The sequence below is a fragment of the Chiloscyllium plagiosum genome, unplaced genomic scaffold (assembly GCF_037043375.1).
Source record: "Chiloscyllium plagiosum isolate Xiang-an unplaced genomic scaffold, Cpla_swu_hap1 HiC_scaffold_45, whole genome shotgun sequence".
Lineage (NCBI taxonomy): Eukaryota > Metazoa > Chordata > Chondrichthyes > Orectolobiformes > Hemiscylliidae > Chiloscyllium > Chiloscyllium plagiosum.
Window position 1 is genome coordinate 26,766,513 of NW_028270183.1, and position 15,000 is coordinate 26,781,512.

At 47.6% G+C, this 15,000-nt stretch overlaps 1 protein-coding gene across 2 annotated transcripts in view; it reads right to left on the minus strand.

Annotated features, from left to right (window-relative positions):
• Positions 1-15,000, minus strand: part of LOC148136422 (zinc finger protein Gfi-1b-like) — a 92,649-nt gene that overhangs the window by 854 nt on the left and 76,795 nt on the right. For both annotated transcript variants that reach the window (XM_087983504.1, XM_087983503.1), the window contains 2 exons: positions 4,785-4,950; positions 1-32 (listed from right to left, as the gene is read on the minus strand). The exon at positions 1-32 is cut by the window's left edge and continues 854 nt beyond it. In XM_087983504.1, coding sequence (XP_087839630.1) covers positions 1-32; positions 4,785-4,950 — 198 coding nt within the window. The remainder of the gene's footprint in view (positions 33-4,784; positions 4,951-15,000) is intronic.

Consider the following 15,000-nt stretch of genomic DNA (forward strand, 5'->3'; position numbering starts at 1 on the left):
CCCACAAACCTGACACTTGTGAGGTTTCTCACCTGAAAGAGAACATTGTTCACCAGAACACAGTCACCATCATGTTAGACCAGCACAAAACTGGTGCTGCTTCACTGCCAGTGTCTCACTGCCAGTGTTTAACCACCAGTGATTCATCAGCAGTGCGAAAACGCCAGCGTGTCACCACCAGTGTTTAACTGCCAGTGTTTCGCAGCCAGTGTTCAACCATCAGTGTTTAACCATCAGTGTTTAACCATCAGTGTTCAACCATCAGTGTTTAACTGCCAGTGTTTAACCACCAGTGTTTAACCACCAGTGTTTAACTGCCAGTGTTTAACCACCAGTGTTTAACTGCCAGTGTTTAACCACCAAATGTTCAACCATCAGTGTTTAACTGCCAGTGTTTAACCACCAGTGTTCAACCATCAGTGTTTAACTGCCAGTTTAACCGCCAGTGTTTAACCACCAGTGTTCAACCATCAATGTTTAACTGCCAGTGTTTAACCACCAGTGTTCAACCACCAGTGTTTAACTGCCAGTGTTTAACCACCAGTGTTCAACCACCAGTGTTTAACCGCCAGTTTTTAACCACCAGTGTTCAACCACCAGTGTTTAACTGCCAGTGTTTAACCACCAGTGTTTAACCATCAGTGTTTAACTGCCAGTGTTTAACCACCAGTGTTTAACCACCAGTGTTCAACCATCAGTGTTTAACTGCCAGTGTTTAACTGCCAGTGTTTAACTGCCAGTGTTCAACCATCAGTGTTTAACTGCCAGTGTTTAACCACCAGTGCTTAACCACCAGTGTTTCGCAGCCAGTGTTCAACCATCAGTGTTTAACTGACAGTGTTTAACTGACAGTGTTTAACCATCAGTGTTTAACCGCCAGTGTTTCGCAGCCAGTGTTTAACCGCCAGTGTTTAACTGCCAGTGTTTAACCACCAGTGTTCAACCACCAGTGTTTAACCACCAGTGTTCACCCGTCAGTGTTTAACTGCCAGTGTTTAACTGACAGTGTTCAACCATCAGTGTTTAACTGCCAGTGTTTAACTGACAGTGTTCAACCATCAGTGTTTAACTGCCAGTGTTTAACCGCCAGTGTTTAACCACCAGTGTTTAACCATCAGTGTTCAACCATCAGTGTTTAACTGCCAGTGTTTAACCGCCAGTGTTTAACCACCAGTGTTTAACCACCAGTGTTCAACCATCAGTGTTTAACTGCCAGTGTTTAACTGCCAGTGTTTAACCACCAGTGTTCAACCATCAGTGTTTAACTGCCAGTGTTTAACCACCAGTGTTTAACCACCAGTGTTTAACCACCAGTGTTCAACCATCAGTGTTTAACTGCCAGTGTTTAACTGACAGTGTTCAACCATCAGTGTTCAACCACCAGTGTTTAACTGCCAGTGTTTAACTGACAGTGTTCAACCATCAGTGTTTAACTGCCAGTGTTTCGCCGCCAGTGTTTAACTGCCAGTGTTTAACTGCCAGTGTTTAACCATCAGTGTTTAACCACCAGTGTTTTACTGCTAGTATTTCACAGCCAGTGTTTAACCGCCAGTGTTTAACCACAAGTGTTTATCTGCCGGTGTTTATCTGCCGGTGTTTAACTGCCAGTGTTTAAACGCTGGTGTTTAACTACCAGTGTTTAACTACCAGTGTTTAACCGCCAGTGTTTAACCGCTAGTGTTTAACTGCCGGTGTTTAACTGCCAGTGTTAAACCGCCAGTGTTTAACCGCTAGTATTTAACTGCCGGTGTTTAACTGCCAGTGTTTAACCACCAGTGTTCAACCATCAGTGTTTAACTGCCAGTGTTTAACCACCAGTGTTTAACCACCAGTGTTTAACCACCAGTGTTCAACCATCAGTGTTTAACTGCCAGTGTTTAACTGACAGTGTTCAACCATCAGTGTTTAACTGCCAGTGTTTAACTGACAGTGTTCAACCATCAGTGTTTAACTGCCAGTGTTTAACCGCCAGTGTTTAACCACCAGTGTTTAACCATCAGTGTTCAACCATCAGTGTTTAACTGCCAGTGTTTAACCGCCAGTGTTTAACCACCAGTGTTTAACCACCAGTGTTCAACCATCAGTGTTTAACTGCCAGTGTTTAACTGCCAGTGTTTAACCACCAGTGTTCAACCATCAGTGTTTAACTGCCAGTGTTTAACCGCCAGTGTTTAACTGCCAGTGTTTAACCACCAGTGTTCAACCATCAGTGTTTAACTGCCAGTGTTTAACTGACAGTGTTCAACCATCAGTGTTCAACCACCAGTGTTTAACTGCCAGTGTTTAACTGACAGTGTTCAACCATCAGTGTTTAACTGCCAGTGTTTCGCCGCCAGTGTTTAACTGCCAGTGTTTAACTGCCAGTGTTTAACCACCAGTGTTCAACCATCAGTGTTCCACTCCCAGTGTTTAACTGACAGTGTTTAACCATCAGTGTTTAACCATCAGTATTTAACCACCAGTGTTTTACTGCTAGTATTTCACAGCCAGTGTTTAACCGCCAGTGTTTAACCACAAGTGTTTATCTGCCGGTGTTTAACTGCCAGTGTTTAAACGCTGGTGTTTAACTACCAGTGTTTAACTACCAGTGTTTAACCGCCAGTGTTTAACCGCTAGTGTTTAACTGCCGGTGTTTAACTGCCAGTGTTAAACCGCCAGTGTTTAACCGCTAGTATTTAACTGCCGGTGTTTAACTGCCAGTGTTTAACCGCCAGTGTTTCGCCGCCAGTGTTTAACCGCCAGTGCTTAACCATTAGTGTTCAACGGCTAGTATTTAACTGCCAGTGTTTATCCTCCAGTGTTTATCCACCAGTGTTTATACTCCAGAGTTTATCCACCAGTGTTTAACCAGCAGTGTTTAACCTCCAGTTTTTAACCACCAGTGTTTATCCTCCAGTGTTTATCCACCAGTGTTTAACCGCCAGTGTTTAACCACCAGTGTTTATCCTCCAGTGTTTATCCGCCAGTGTTTATCCACCAGTGTTTAACCGCCAGTGTTTAATCGCTAGTGTTTAACTGCCGGTGTTTAACTGCCAGTGTTTACCGCTAGTGATTAACTGCCAGTGTTTAACCGCCAGTGCTTAACCACTAGTGTTCAACGGCTAGTATTTAACTGCCAGTGTTTAACCTCCAGTGTTTAACTACCAGTGTTTATCCTCCAGTGTTTATCCACCAGTGTTTAACCACCAGTGTTTAACCTCCAGTGTTTAACTACCAGTGTTTAACCACGAGTGTTTAACCACCAGAGTATAACCGTCAGTGTAAAATTGCCAGTGTTTAACCACCAGTGTTTAACCGCCAGTGTTTAACCTCCAGTGTTTACCAAACAGTGTTTAACCGCCAGTGATCCTGAGAGATCCCGTACGTGTGGGAGTGTGTACCTGTGGGAGTGTGTACCCAGCAGTGACCCCGTACCTGTGGGAGTGTGTACCCAGCAGTGACCCCGTACCTGTGGGAGTGTGTACCCAGCAGTGACACCGTACCTGTGGGAGTGTGTACCCAGCAGTGACCCCGTACCTGTGGGAGTGTGTACCCAGCAGTGATCCTGAGTGACCCCGTACCTGTGGGAGTGTGTACCCAGCAGTGACCCCGTACCTGTGGGAGTGTGTACCCAGCAGTGACCCCGTACCTGTGGGAGTGTGTACCCAGCAGTGACCCCGTACCTGTGGGAGTGCGTACTCAGCAATGATCCTGTACCTGTGGGAGTGTGTACCCAGCAGTGCCCCCGTACCTGTGGGAGTGTGTACCCAGCAGTGCCCCCGTACCTGTGAGAGTTTGTACCCAGCAGTGACCCTGTACCTGTGGGAGTGTGTACCCAGCAGTGACCCCGTACCTGGTGGAGTGTGTACCCAGCAGTGACCCCGTACCTGTGGGCGTGTGTACCCAGCAGTGACCCCGTACCTGTGGGAGTGTGTACCCAGCAGTGACCCCGTACCTGTGGGAGTGTGTACCCAGCAGTGCCCCCGTACCTGTGAGAGTTTGTACCCAGCAGTGACCCTGTACCTGTGGGAGTGTGTACCCAGCAGTGCCCCCGTACCTGTGGGAGTGTGTACCCAGCAGTGCCCCCGTACCTGTGAGAGTTTGTACCCAGCAGTGACCCTGTACCTGTGGGAGTGTGTACCCAGCAGTGACCCCGTACCTGGTGGAGTGTGTATCCAGCAGTGACCCCGTACCTGTGGGTGTGTGTACCCAGCAGTGACCCCGTACCTGTGGGAGCGTGTACCCAGCAGTGACCCCGTACCTGTGGGAGTGTGTACCCAGCAGTGACCCCGTACCTGTGGGAGCGTGTACCCAGCAGTGACACCGTACCTGTGGGAGTGTACACCCAGCAGTGACCCCGTACCTGTGGGAGCGTGTACCCAGCAGTGACACCGTACCTGTGGGAGTGTACACCCAGCAGTGACCCCGTACCTGTGGGAGTGTGTACCCAGCAATGACCCCGTACCTGTGGGAGTGTGTACCCAGCAGTGACCCCGTACCTGTGGGAGTGTGTACCCAGCAGTGCCCCCGTACCTGTGGGAGTGTGTACCCAGCAGTGACCCCGTACCTGTGGGAGTGTGTACCCAGCAGTGACCCCGTACCTGTGGGAGTGTGTACCCAGCAGTGACCCCGTACCTGTGGGAGTGTGTACCCAGCAGTGACCCCGTACCTGTGGGAGTGTGTACCCAGCAGTGCCCCCGTACCTGTGGGAGTGTGTACCCAGCAGTGACCCCGTACCTGTGGGAGTGTGTACCCAGCAGTGCCCCCGTACCTGTGGGAGTGTGTACCCAGCAGTGACCCCGTACCTGTATGGATGAAGGTATGTTTCTTCATGTCGGATTTCTGATGGAAACACTTGCCACAGTACTGACAGGGATACGGCCGGGTGTCCGAGTGGATCAACAGGTGGGTGGACAGCGTGGATGAACGTTTGAAATTTTTCCCACAGATCTTACAGATGAAATTTCTCTCCTGCAGAAATGGAAGGAGAGACATTATAATAACGCTCCTTTTGACTTGGTTTCTGAAATAATTGTTGGGGGGGGGTGGTGTTGTAGAAACTGAGGTTAGGACTGGGGGAGAGATAAACAATTGGAGCTTAAGAGCAGATGTAGATAATTTGAGCAAATTCTTACATCCAAAGATCCCGGGAAGTGTGGCACAGACAAGTGAGGGGGTGATACTCCCATCATTAATTGTCAAACCGAAATGAGTTTTGTTTGGGGGCTCGGTAAAGTTCTGAAGCAATTGACTTTCACCCTCATCACTGGAATTCAAATAGAAGCTTTCTATTAGGAAAAGAAAATTAGTTACTGAAAGGGTTTAATCAGAAACTGGAAGAATTTATTTCAAAATAAATTCTTGGTTGAAAAGTCCCTCATGGAATGAGAATGGAGGGAGTCGTGATTCCAACTGTGGGACAGTTTGTTTACTGGTTTGGATATATAGATAGAACCTCGAACATTACAGCACAGTACAGGCCCTCGATGTAGCACCGATCTGTGGAACCAATCTGAAGCCCATCTAACCGACACTATTCCATTCTCATCCATATGTCTATCCAATGACTGTTGGAGGCAGTGCGTTCCACATCTCTACTTCTCTCTGAGTAAAGAACCTACCTCTGACATCTGTCCTGTATTGATTATCCCTCAATTTAAAGTTGTGTCCCCTCGTGCTAGCTATCACCATCTGAGGAAAAAGGCTCTCCCTGTCCACCCTATCTAACCCTCTGATTATCTGATATGTCTCAATTAAGTCACCTCTCAACCTTCTTCCCTCTAACAAAAACAACCTCAAGGCCCTCAGCCTTTCCTCATAAGACCTTCCCTCCATACCGGACAACATCCTCATCAATCTCCTCTGAGCCCTTTCCAAAGCTTCCACATCCTTCCGATAATACAGCGACCAGAACTGTACGCAATACTTGAAGTGTGGCCGCACCGCAGTTTTGTACAGCTGCAGCATGGTCTCATGGTTCCGAAACTCAATCCCTCAACCATTAAAAGCTAACACACTGTATGCCTTCTTATTAACCCTATCAACCTGGGCGCCAACTTTCAGGGGTCTATGTACGTGGACACTGAGATCTCACTGCTCATCTACATGACCTAGAATCTTACCAATTGCCCAGGACTCTTTATTCCTGTTGCTCTCTTCCAAAGTGAATCACCTCACACTTTTCCACATTAAACTCGATTTGCCACCTCTCAGTCCAGCTCTGCAGCTTAACTATGTCCCTCTGTAACCTGCAACATCTTTCAGCACTATCCACAACTTCACCAACAATCTACAAATCCACAAATTTACTAACCCTGCCTTCTATGCCCTCATCCAAGTTGTTTAGAAGTTGTTTATAAAAATGACATACAGCAGTGGCCCCAAAACAAATCCTCGCGGTACACCACTCGTAACTGAATACCAGGATGAACATTTCCCATCAACCACCACCCTCTGTCTTCTTTAAGCTAGCTAATTTCTGATCCAAACCATTAAAACACACTCAATCCCATGCAGTAGCCTACCGTGGGGAACCTTATCAAACACCTTACTGAAACCCATATACACCACATCAACCACTTTACCTTCACCCACCTGTTTGGTCACCTTCTCAAAGAACTCAATAAGGTTTGTGAGGCACAACCTACCCTTCACAAACCCGTATTGACTATTCCTAATCAACTTATTCCTCTCTAGATGATTGTAAATCCTATCTCTCACAGCATTTTACCCACAACTGAAGTAAGGCTCACTGGTCTATAATTATCATGGTGGTCTCTACTCCCCTTCTTGAACAAGGGAACAACATTTGCTATCCTCCAGTCTTGTGGCACTATCCCTGTAGACAATGACGACATAAAGATCAAAGCCAAAGGCTCGGCAATCTTCTCCCTGGCTTCCCTCCCAGCCCAGGGGACCGATCTATGATTACACTTTCCAGAATTGCTAACTCCCCCTCCCTGTGAACTTCAATCCCATGTAGTCTAGTGGCCTGTATCTCAGTATTCTCCTCATCAACATTGTCGTTTTCTTGTGTGAATACTGATGAAGAACATTCATTTAGTGCTTCCCCTATCTCCTCTGACTCCATGCACAACTTCCCACTGCTATTCTTGATTGGCCATAATCTTACTCTAGTCATTCTTTTATTCCTGATATACCTATGGAAAGCTTTAGGGTTTTTTAAATCCTATCTGCCAACAACATCTCATGTCCCCTGCTGGCTCTTCTTAGCTCTCTGTTTAGATCTGCCCTGGCTAACATGTGACCCTCACGCACCCAAACTGAGCCTTCACATCTCATCCTAACATGAACCTTCTTTATCTTCACAAGAGACTCAACTTCCTTCGTAAACCACAGCTCCCACACTCGACCACTTCCTCCCTGCCGGACCAGTACGTACTTATCAAGGATACGCAGTAGCTGTTCCTTGAATAAGCTCCACATTTCAATGTGCCCCCCCCCCCGAAGTTTCCTTCCCTATCCTAAATCTTGCCTGATCTCATCAGAATTGCCTTTCCCCCAGCAATAACTCTTGCCCTGTGGTGTATACCTATCCTTTTCCATCACTAAAGTAAACATAACCGAATTGTAGTCACTGTCACCAAAGTGCTCACTGAATCTAACCTGGGCCAGGTTCATTACTCAGCACCAAGTTCAGTAGGGCCTCTCGCCTTGTTGGCCTGTTCAGGTACTGTGTCAGGAAACCCTCCTGTACACATTGATCAAAAACTGAGCCATTTGAAGTACTCAAGCTACAGTATTCCCAGTCAATATTGGGGAAGTTACGTCCCCCATAACAACTGCCCTGTAGATGGGGAGGGGGTGTGTGGTTGACAATAACATCAATGCTGCAGTAATTATAGTAACATGAAAGATATAAACATGCTGTATTCAGCCGTGAAACCGAGCCCGCCCCCAATCAGAGCTGGAATTATGAGGGAACCTGGTCCTCATGTGAAAGCTGGAATGGGAGTGGTCTTTGGTCTTTCCCACACGTGTGGTAACAGAGCTCTGAATACAGCTCACTTGTACTGCTGAACACACACCTCGAGATTCCTCTTTGATATTCTTCGCTATAATTTCCCTCGAAAACTCTTCCTACTCATACACTTCCTAAAGATCCAGAAACCTTTTCAATGTTGTAACTGTACAGACCTCCATCGCTTCCTCTGGCAGCCTGTTCCATACACACACCACCTTCTCATCCTCCAGCTCCTTTTTAAAGCTTTCCCCTCTCACCTTAAACCCTTGCTCTCTAATTTTGGACATCAAATGTGGCTATTCACTCTATCCATGCCCCTCATGATTTTATAAACATCTATAAGGTCACCCCGCAGCCGCCGACACTCCAGGGAAAACAGCACCAGCCTGTTCCCCCTCTCCCTGTAGCTCAAATCCTCCAACCCTGGCAACCTCCTTGTAAATCATGGACATGCTTCCTTTTGCAGGGTGACCATATATATGTGTGTGAGAGCATGCGAACGTTTGTGTGAGTGTGAGTGTGTGCGTGTGAGCGTGAGTGTGAGTGTGGGAGTGTGTGTGTGTGAGTGTGGGAGTCTGTGAGTGTGAGTATGTGAGTGTGTGTGTGAGTGTGTGAGTGGGAGTGTGGGAGTGTGTGTGAGTGTGTGTGTGTGAGTGTGCGTGAGTGTGTAAGTGTGAGTGTGTGAGCGAGAGTGTGTGACTGCATGTGTGGAGGTGCGTGAGTATGTGAGTGCGTGTGTCTGAGTGTGAGTGTGTGGGTGTGTGTGTGTGTGTGAGTGTGTGTGTGAGTGTTGTATGCATGTGAGTGTGAGTGTGTGAGGGTGTGTAAGTGTGTGTGTGTGTGAGTGTGTGTAAGTGTGAGTGTGTGAGTGAGAGTGTGTGACTGTGCGTGTGGAGGTGTGTGAGTGTGTGTGTCTGAGTGTGAGTGAGTGAGTGTGAGTGTGAGTGTCTGAGTGTGAGTGTGCTTAAGTGTGTGAGTGTGTGTGAGTGAGTGTGTGTGAGTGTGAGTGTGTGTGTGAGTGTGTGTGTGTGAGTGTGTGAGTGTGTGTGTTTGAGTGTGAGTGTGAGTGTGTGTGTGAGCGTGTGAGTCTGAGTGTGTGAGTGTGAGTGTATGAGTGTGTGTGAGTGCATGTGTGAGTGCGTGTGTGAGTGCGTATGTGAGTGAGTGTGTGAGTGCGTGTGAGTGTGTGTGTGTGAGTGCGTGAGCGAGAGTGTGTGAGTGTGTGTGTGGGGGAGTGTGTGTGCATGAGTGTGTATGAGAGTGTGCGAATGTAAGTGTGTGTGTGAGTGTGTGAGTGTGTGTGCGAGTGTGTGAGTGATTGTGTGTGAGTGTGTGTGTCTGTGTGAGTGTGTGTGTGAGGGCCTGTGTGAGTGTGTGTGAGTGTGTGTGTGTGTGTGTGAGTGTGTGTGTGAGGGTGAGTGTGTGTGTGTGTCTGTGTGTCTGTGTGTCTGTGTGAGTGTGTGAGTATGTGAGTGCGTGTGTGAGTGTGTGTGTCTGTGTGTGAGTGTGAATGTGAGTGTGTGAGTGTGAATGTGAGTGTGAGCGTGTGTGCGAGTGTGAGTGTGTGTGTGCATATGAGTGTGTGTGAGTGTATGAGTATGAGTGTGTGTGAGTGTGTGTGAGAGTGTGTGTGTGAATGTGTGAGTGTGTGTGAGTGTGTGTGTGTGAATGTGTGAGTGAGTCTGAGTGTGAGTGTGTGTGACTGTGAGTGTGTGTGAGTGTGTACGTGAGTGTGTGCGTGAGTGTGCATTTGAGTGCGTGTGTGTGAGTGTGTGAGTGTGTGTGTGAGTGAATGTGAGTGTGTGTGTGAGTGTGAGCGTGTGAGTGTGTGTGAGTGTGTGCGTGTGAGTGTGTGAGAGGGTGAGTGTGTGTGTGAATGTGTGTGTGAGTGTGAGTGTGTGTGTGAATGTGTGTATGAGTGTGTGTGTGTGAGTGATTGTGTGTGAGGCTGTGTGAGTGTGTGTGTGAGTGAGTGTGTGAGATGTGAGGTGTATGTGTGAGTGTGAGTGTGTGAGTGTGAGTGAGCGTGAATGTGAGTGTATGAGTATGAGTGAGTGAGTGTGTGTGTGAGTATGTGTGTGAGTATGTGAGTATGAGTGTGTGAGTGTGTGTCTGAGTGTGTGTGTGTGTGTGAGTGTGAGTGAGTGTGTGTGAGTATGTGTGTTTGAGTATGTGTGTGAGTGTGAGAGTGTGAGTGAGTGTGAGTGTATGAGTATGAGTGAGTGTGTGTGAATGTGTGTGTGAGTGTGAGAGTGTGAGTGTGTATATGTGAGTGTGTGTGTGAGCGTGTGTCTGAGTGTGTGTGTGAGAGTGTGCGTGTGAGCGTGTGTGTCTGTGAGAGTGTATGAGAGTGTGATTGTGTGAGTGTGAGTGTATGTGAGTACGAGTGTGAGTGTGAGTATGTGCGCGTAAGTGTGTGCTTGTGAGTATGTGTGAGTGAGTGTGTATGAATGTGTGAGTGTGTGTGAGTGAGTGTGTGAGAGATGTGTGTGTGTTTGAATGTGTGTGAGTGTGAGCGTGTTGAGTGTGTGCATGTGAGTGTGAGTGTGAGTGCGAGAGTGTGCGTGTGAGTGTGTGCGTTTGTGTGTGTGTATGAGTGTGTGTGTGTGTGTGAGTGAGTGTGTGAGATGTGAGGTGTATGTGTGAGTGTGAGTGTGTGAGTGTGAGTGAGCGTGAGTGTGAGTGTATGAGTATGAGTGAGTGAGTGTGTGTGTGAGTATGTGTGTGAGTATGTGAGTATGAGTGTGTGAGTGTGTGTCTGAGTGTGTGTGTGTGAGTGAGTGTGTGAGATGTGAGGTGTATGTGTGAGTGTGAGTGTGTGAGTGTGAGTGAGCGTGAGTGTGAGTGTATGAGTATGAGTGAGTGAGTGTGTGTGTGAGTATGTGTGTGAGTATGTGAGTATGAGTGTGTGAGTGTGTGTCTGAGTGTGTGTGTGTGTGTGAGTGCGAGTGAGTGTGTGTGAGGCTGTGTGAGTGTGTGCGTGAGTGTGTGCATGAGTGCATGTGAGGGCGTGCGTGAGTGTGTGCATGAGTGCATGTGAGAGCATGTGTGTGTGTTTGAGTGTGTGTGCATGAGTGAGTGTGTGTGTGAGTGTGTGTGTGTGAGTGTGTGTGTGTGTGTGTGAATTAGAGAGTGTGAGTGTGTGTGAATGTGTGTGAGTGTGAGTGTGTGTGAGTGCATATGTGAGTATGTGAGTGAGTGTGAGTGCGAGAGTGTGTGTGTTTGAGTGTGTGTGAGTGTGAGTCCGTGCATGTGAGTGTGTGTGTATGAGTGTGAGTGAGTGTGTGTGTGTGTGTATGTGTGAGTATGAGTGTGTGTGTGAGTGTGTGAGTGTGAGTGTGTGTGTGTGTGAGTGTGTGTGAGTGTGTGTGTGTGAGAGAGTGTGTGTTTGAGTGTGTGCATGAATGAGTGTGAGACTGTGAGCGTGTGTTTGAGAGTATGTGAGTGTGAGTGTGTGTTTGTGAGTGTGTGCATGTGAGTGTGTATGCGTGTATGTGTGTGAGTGTGTGGGTGTGTGTGCATGTGAGTGTGTGTGAGTGTATGAGTATGAGTGTGTGTGAGAGTGTGTGTGTGAGTATGAGTGTGTGCGAGTGTGAGTGTGTGAGTGTGTGTGAGTGTGTGTATGAGTGTGTGTGTGAGTGTGTGAGTGAGTCTGAGTGTGAGTGTGTGTGAGTGTGTGCGTGTGTGTGAGTATGTGAGTTTGTGAGTGTGAGTGTGATTGTGAGTATGTATGTGTGTGTGAGTGTGTGTGAGTGTGTGAGTGAGTGTGAGTGCGAGTGTGCATTTGAGTGTGTGTGTATGTGAGTGTGTGTGTGTGTGAGTATGAGTGTGTGTATGAATGTATGTGTGTGAGTGTGAGTGAGTGTGAGTGTGTGTGTGAGTGTGAGCATGTGAGTGAGTGTGAGTGTGTGCGTGTGAGTGTGTGTGAGAGGGTGAGTGTGTGTGTGAATGTGTGTATGAGTGTGAGTGTGTGAGTGTGTGAGTGAGTGTGAGTGTGTGAGTGAGTGTGAGTGTGTGTGTGTGAGTGTGAGTATGTGAGTGTGAGTGTGTGTGTGAATGTGTATGTATGAGTGTGAGTGTGTGTGTGAGTGATTGTGTGTGGGAGGCTGTGTGAGTGTGTGTGAGTGAGTGTGTGAGATGTGAGGTGTGAGTATGTGTGTGTGTGAGTGTGTGTGTGAGTTTGAGAGTGTGAATGAGCGTGAGTGTGAGTGTATGAGTATGAGTGAGTGAGTGTGTGTGTATGTGTGTGAGTATGTGAGTATGAGTGTGTGTATATGAGTGTGAGAGTGTGAGTGAGTGTGAGTGTATGAGTATGAGTGAGTGTGTGTGAATGTGTGTGAACGTGAGAGTGAGTGTGTATATGTGAGTGTGTGTGTGTGTGAGTATGAGTGTGTGTGTGAGTGTGTGAGTGTGAGTGTGAGTGTGTGAGTGTATGAGTGTGAGTGAGTGTGTGTGTGAGTGTGTATGTGTGACTGTGTGTGTGAGTGTGTGTGTGTGAGTGTGTGTGTGTGTTTGAGTGTGTGCATGAATGAGTGTGAGACTGTGAGTGTGTGTTTGAGAGTATGTGAGTGTGAGTTTGTGTTTGTGAGTGTGTCATGTGAGTGTGTGCGTGTGAGTGTGTATGCATGTATGTGTGTGAGTGTGTGGGTGTGTGTGCATGTGAGTGTGTGTGAGTGTATGAGTATGAGTGTGTGTGAGAGTGTGTGTGTGTGAGTATGAGTGTGTGCGAGTGTGAGTGTGTGTGAGTGTGTGTGTATGAGTGAGTGTGTGAGTGTGGGAGTGAGTCTGAGTGTGAGTGTGTGTGAGTGTGAGTGCGTGTGTGAGTGTGTGCGTTTGTGTGAGTATGTGAGTTTGTGATTGTGAGTGTGATTGTGAGTATGTAAGTGTGAGTGTGTGTGTGAGTGTGAGTGTGTGTGAGTGTGTGCGTGAGTGTGCGCGCGAGTGTGAGTGTGAGTGTGCATTTGAGTGTGTGTGTGTGAATGTGAGTGTGTGTGTGTGAGTGTGAGTGTGTGTGTGAATGTATGTGTGTGAGTGTGAGTAAGTGTGAGTGTGTGTGTGAGTGTGAGTGTGTGAGTGAGTGTGAGTGTGTGCGTGTGAGTGTGTGTGAGAGGGTGAGTGTGGGTGTGAATGTGTGTGTGAGTGTGTGTCTGAGTTTGTGTGTGTGAGTGAGTGTGAGTGTGTGTGTGTGAGTGAGTGTGAGTGTGAGTATGTGAGTGTGAGTGTGTGTGTGAATGTGTATGTATGAGTGTGAGTGTGTGTGTGAGTGATTGTGTGTGTGAGGCTGTGTGAGTGTGTGTGTGTGAGTGAGTGTGTGAGATGTGAGGTGTGAGTATGTGTGAGTGTGAGTGTGTGTGTGAGTGTGAGAGTGTGAGTGAGCGTGAGTGTATGAGTATGAGTGAGTGAGTGTGTGTGTATGTGTGTGAGTATGTGAGTATGAGTATGTGTGAGTGTGTGTGTGAGTGTGAGTGAGTGTGTGTGAGTATGTGTGTTTGAGTATGTGTGTGAGTGTGAGAGTGTGAGTGAGTGTGAGTGTATGAGTATGAGTGAGTGAGTGTGTGTGAATGTGAGTGTGAGTGTGAGTGTGTATATGTGAGTGTGTGTGTGTGTCAGGGTGTATGTGTGAGAGTGTGCGTGTGAGTGAGTGTGAGTGTGTGTCTGTGTGAGTGTGAGTATGAGAGTGTGATTGTGTGAGTGTGAGTGTATGTGAGTACGAGTGTGAGTGTGTGAGAGTGAGTGTGTGCGCGTGAGTGTGTGCTTGTGAGTATGTGTGAGTGAGTGTGTATGAATGTGTGTGTGTGTGAGTGTGTGTGTGAGAGATGTGTGTGTGTTTGAATGTGTGTGAGTGTGTGTGCATGTGAGTGTGTGTGTGTATGTGTGTGAGTGCGAGAGTGTGCGTGTGAGTGTGTGAGTTTGTGTGAGTGTATGAGTGTGTGTGTGTGTGAGTGTTTGTGTGTGTGAGTGTGTGTGAGTGCGAGTGAGTGTGTGCGTGAGTGCATGTGAGAGCGTGTGTGAGTGTGTGTGAGTGAGTGTGTGTGAGTGAGTGTGTGTGAGTGTTTGTGTGTGAGTGTGAGTGTGTGTGTGTGTATGAGTGTGCGTGTGTGAGTGAGTGTGTGTGTGTGTGAGTGTGTGAGAGTACATATGTGAGTATGTGAGTGAGTGTGAGTTAGTGCGAGAGTGTGTGTGTTTGATGTGTGTGAGTGTGAGTGCGTGTATGTGAGTGTGAGTGTATGTGTGTGAGTGAGTGAGTGTGTGCATGTGTGAGTATGAGTGTGTGTGTGTGAGTGTGTGAGTGTGTGAGTGTATGAGTGTGTGAGTGTCTGTGTGTATGTGTGAGTGTGTGTGTGTGAGTGTGTGAGTGTGTGTGAGTGTGTGTGTGAGAGTGTATGCTTGAGTGTGTGCATGAATGAGTGTGAGACTGTGAGTGTGTGTGTTTGAGAGTATGTGAGTGTGAGTGTGTGTTTGTGAGTGTGTGCATGTGAGTGTGTGCGTGTGAGTGTGTATGCGTGTATGAGTGTGAGTGTGTGTGGGTGAATGTGAGTGTGTGTGAGTGCATGAGTGTGAGTGTGTGCATGTGTGTGAGTGTATTAGTGTGTGTGTTTCAGGTTGTATCAATGTGAGTGCGTGAGTGTGTGTGAGTGTGAGAGTGTGATAGTGAGTGTGTGTTTGAGTGTATGAGTATGACTGAGAGTGTGTGTGAGTGTGTATGTGAGTGTGTGTGTGTATGTGAGTGTGAGAGTGTGTGTGTAAGTGTGTGTGAGAGAGTGTGTGAGTGTCTGAGTGTGTGTACGAGTGTGTGTGTGTGACTGTGAGTGTGTGTGAGTGTGTACGTGAGTGTGTGCGTGAATGTGCATTTGAGTGCGTGTGTGTGAGTGTGTGAGTGTGTGTGTGAGTGAATGTGAGTGTGTGTGTGAGTGTGAGCGTGTGAGTGTGTGTGAGTGTGTGCGTGTGAGTGTGTGAGAGGGTGAGTGTGTGTGTGAATGTGTGTGTGAGTGTGAGTGTGTGTGTGAATGTGTGTATGAGTGTGTGTGTGTGAGTGA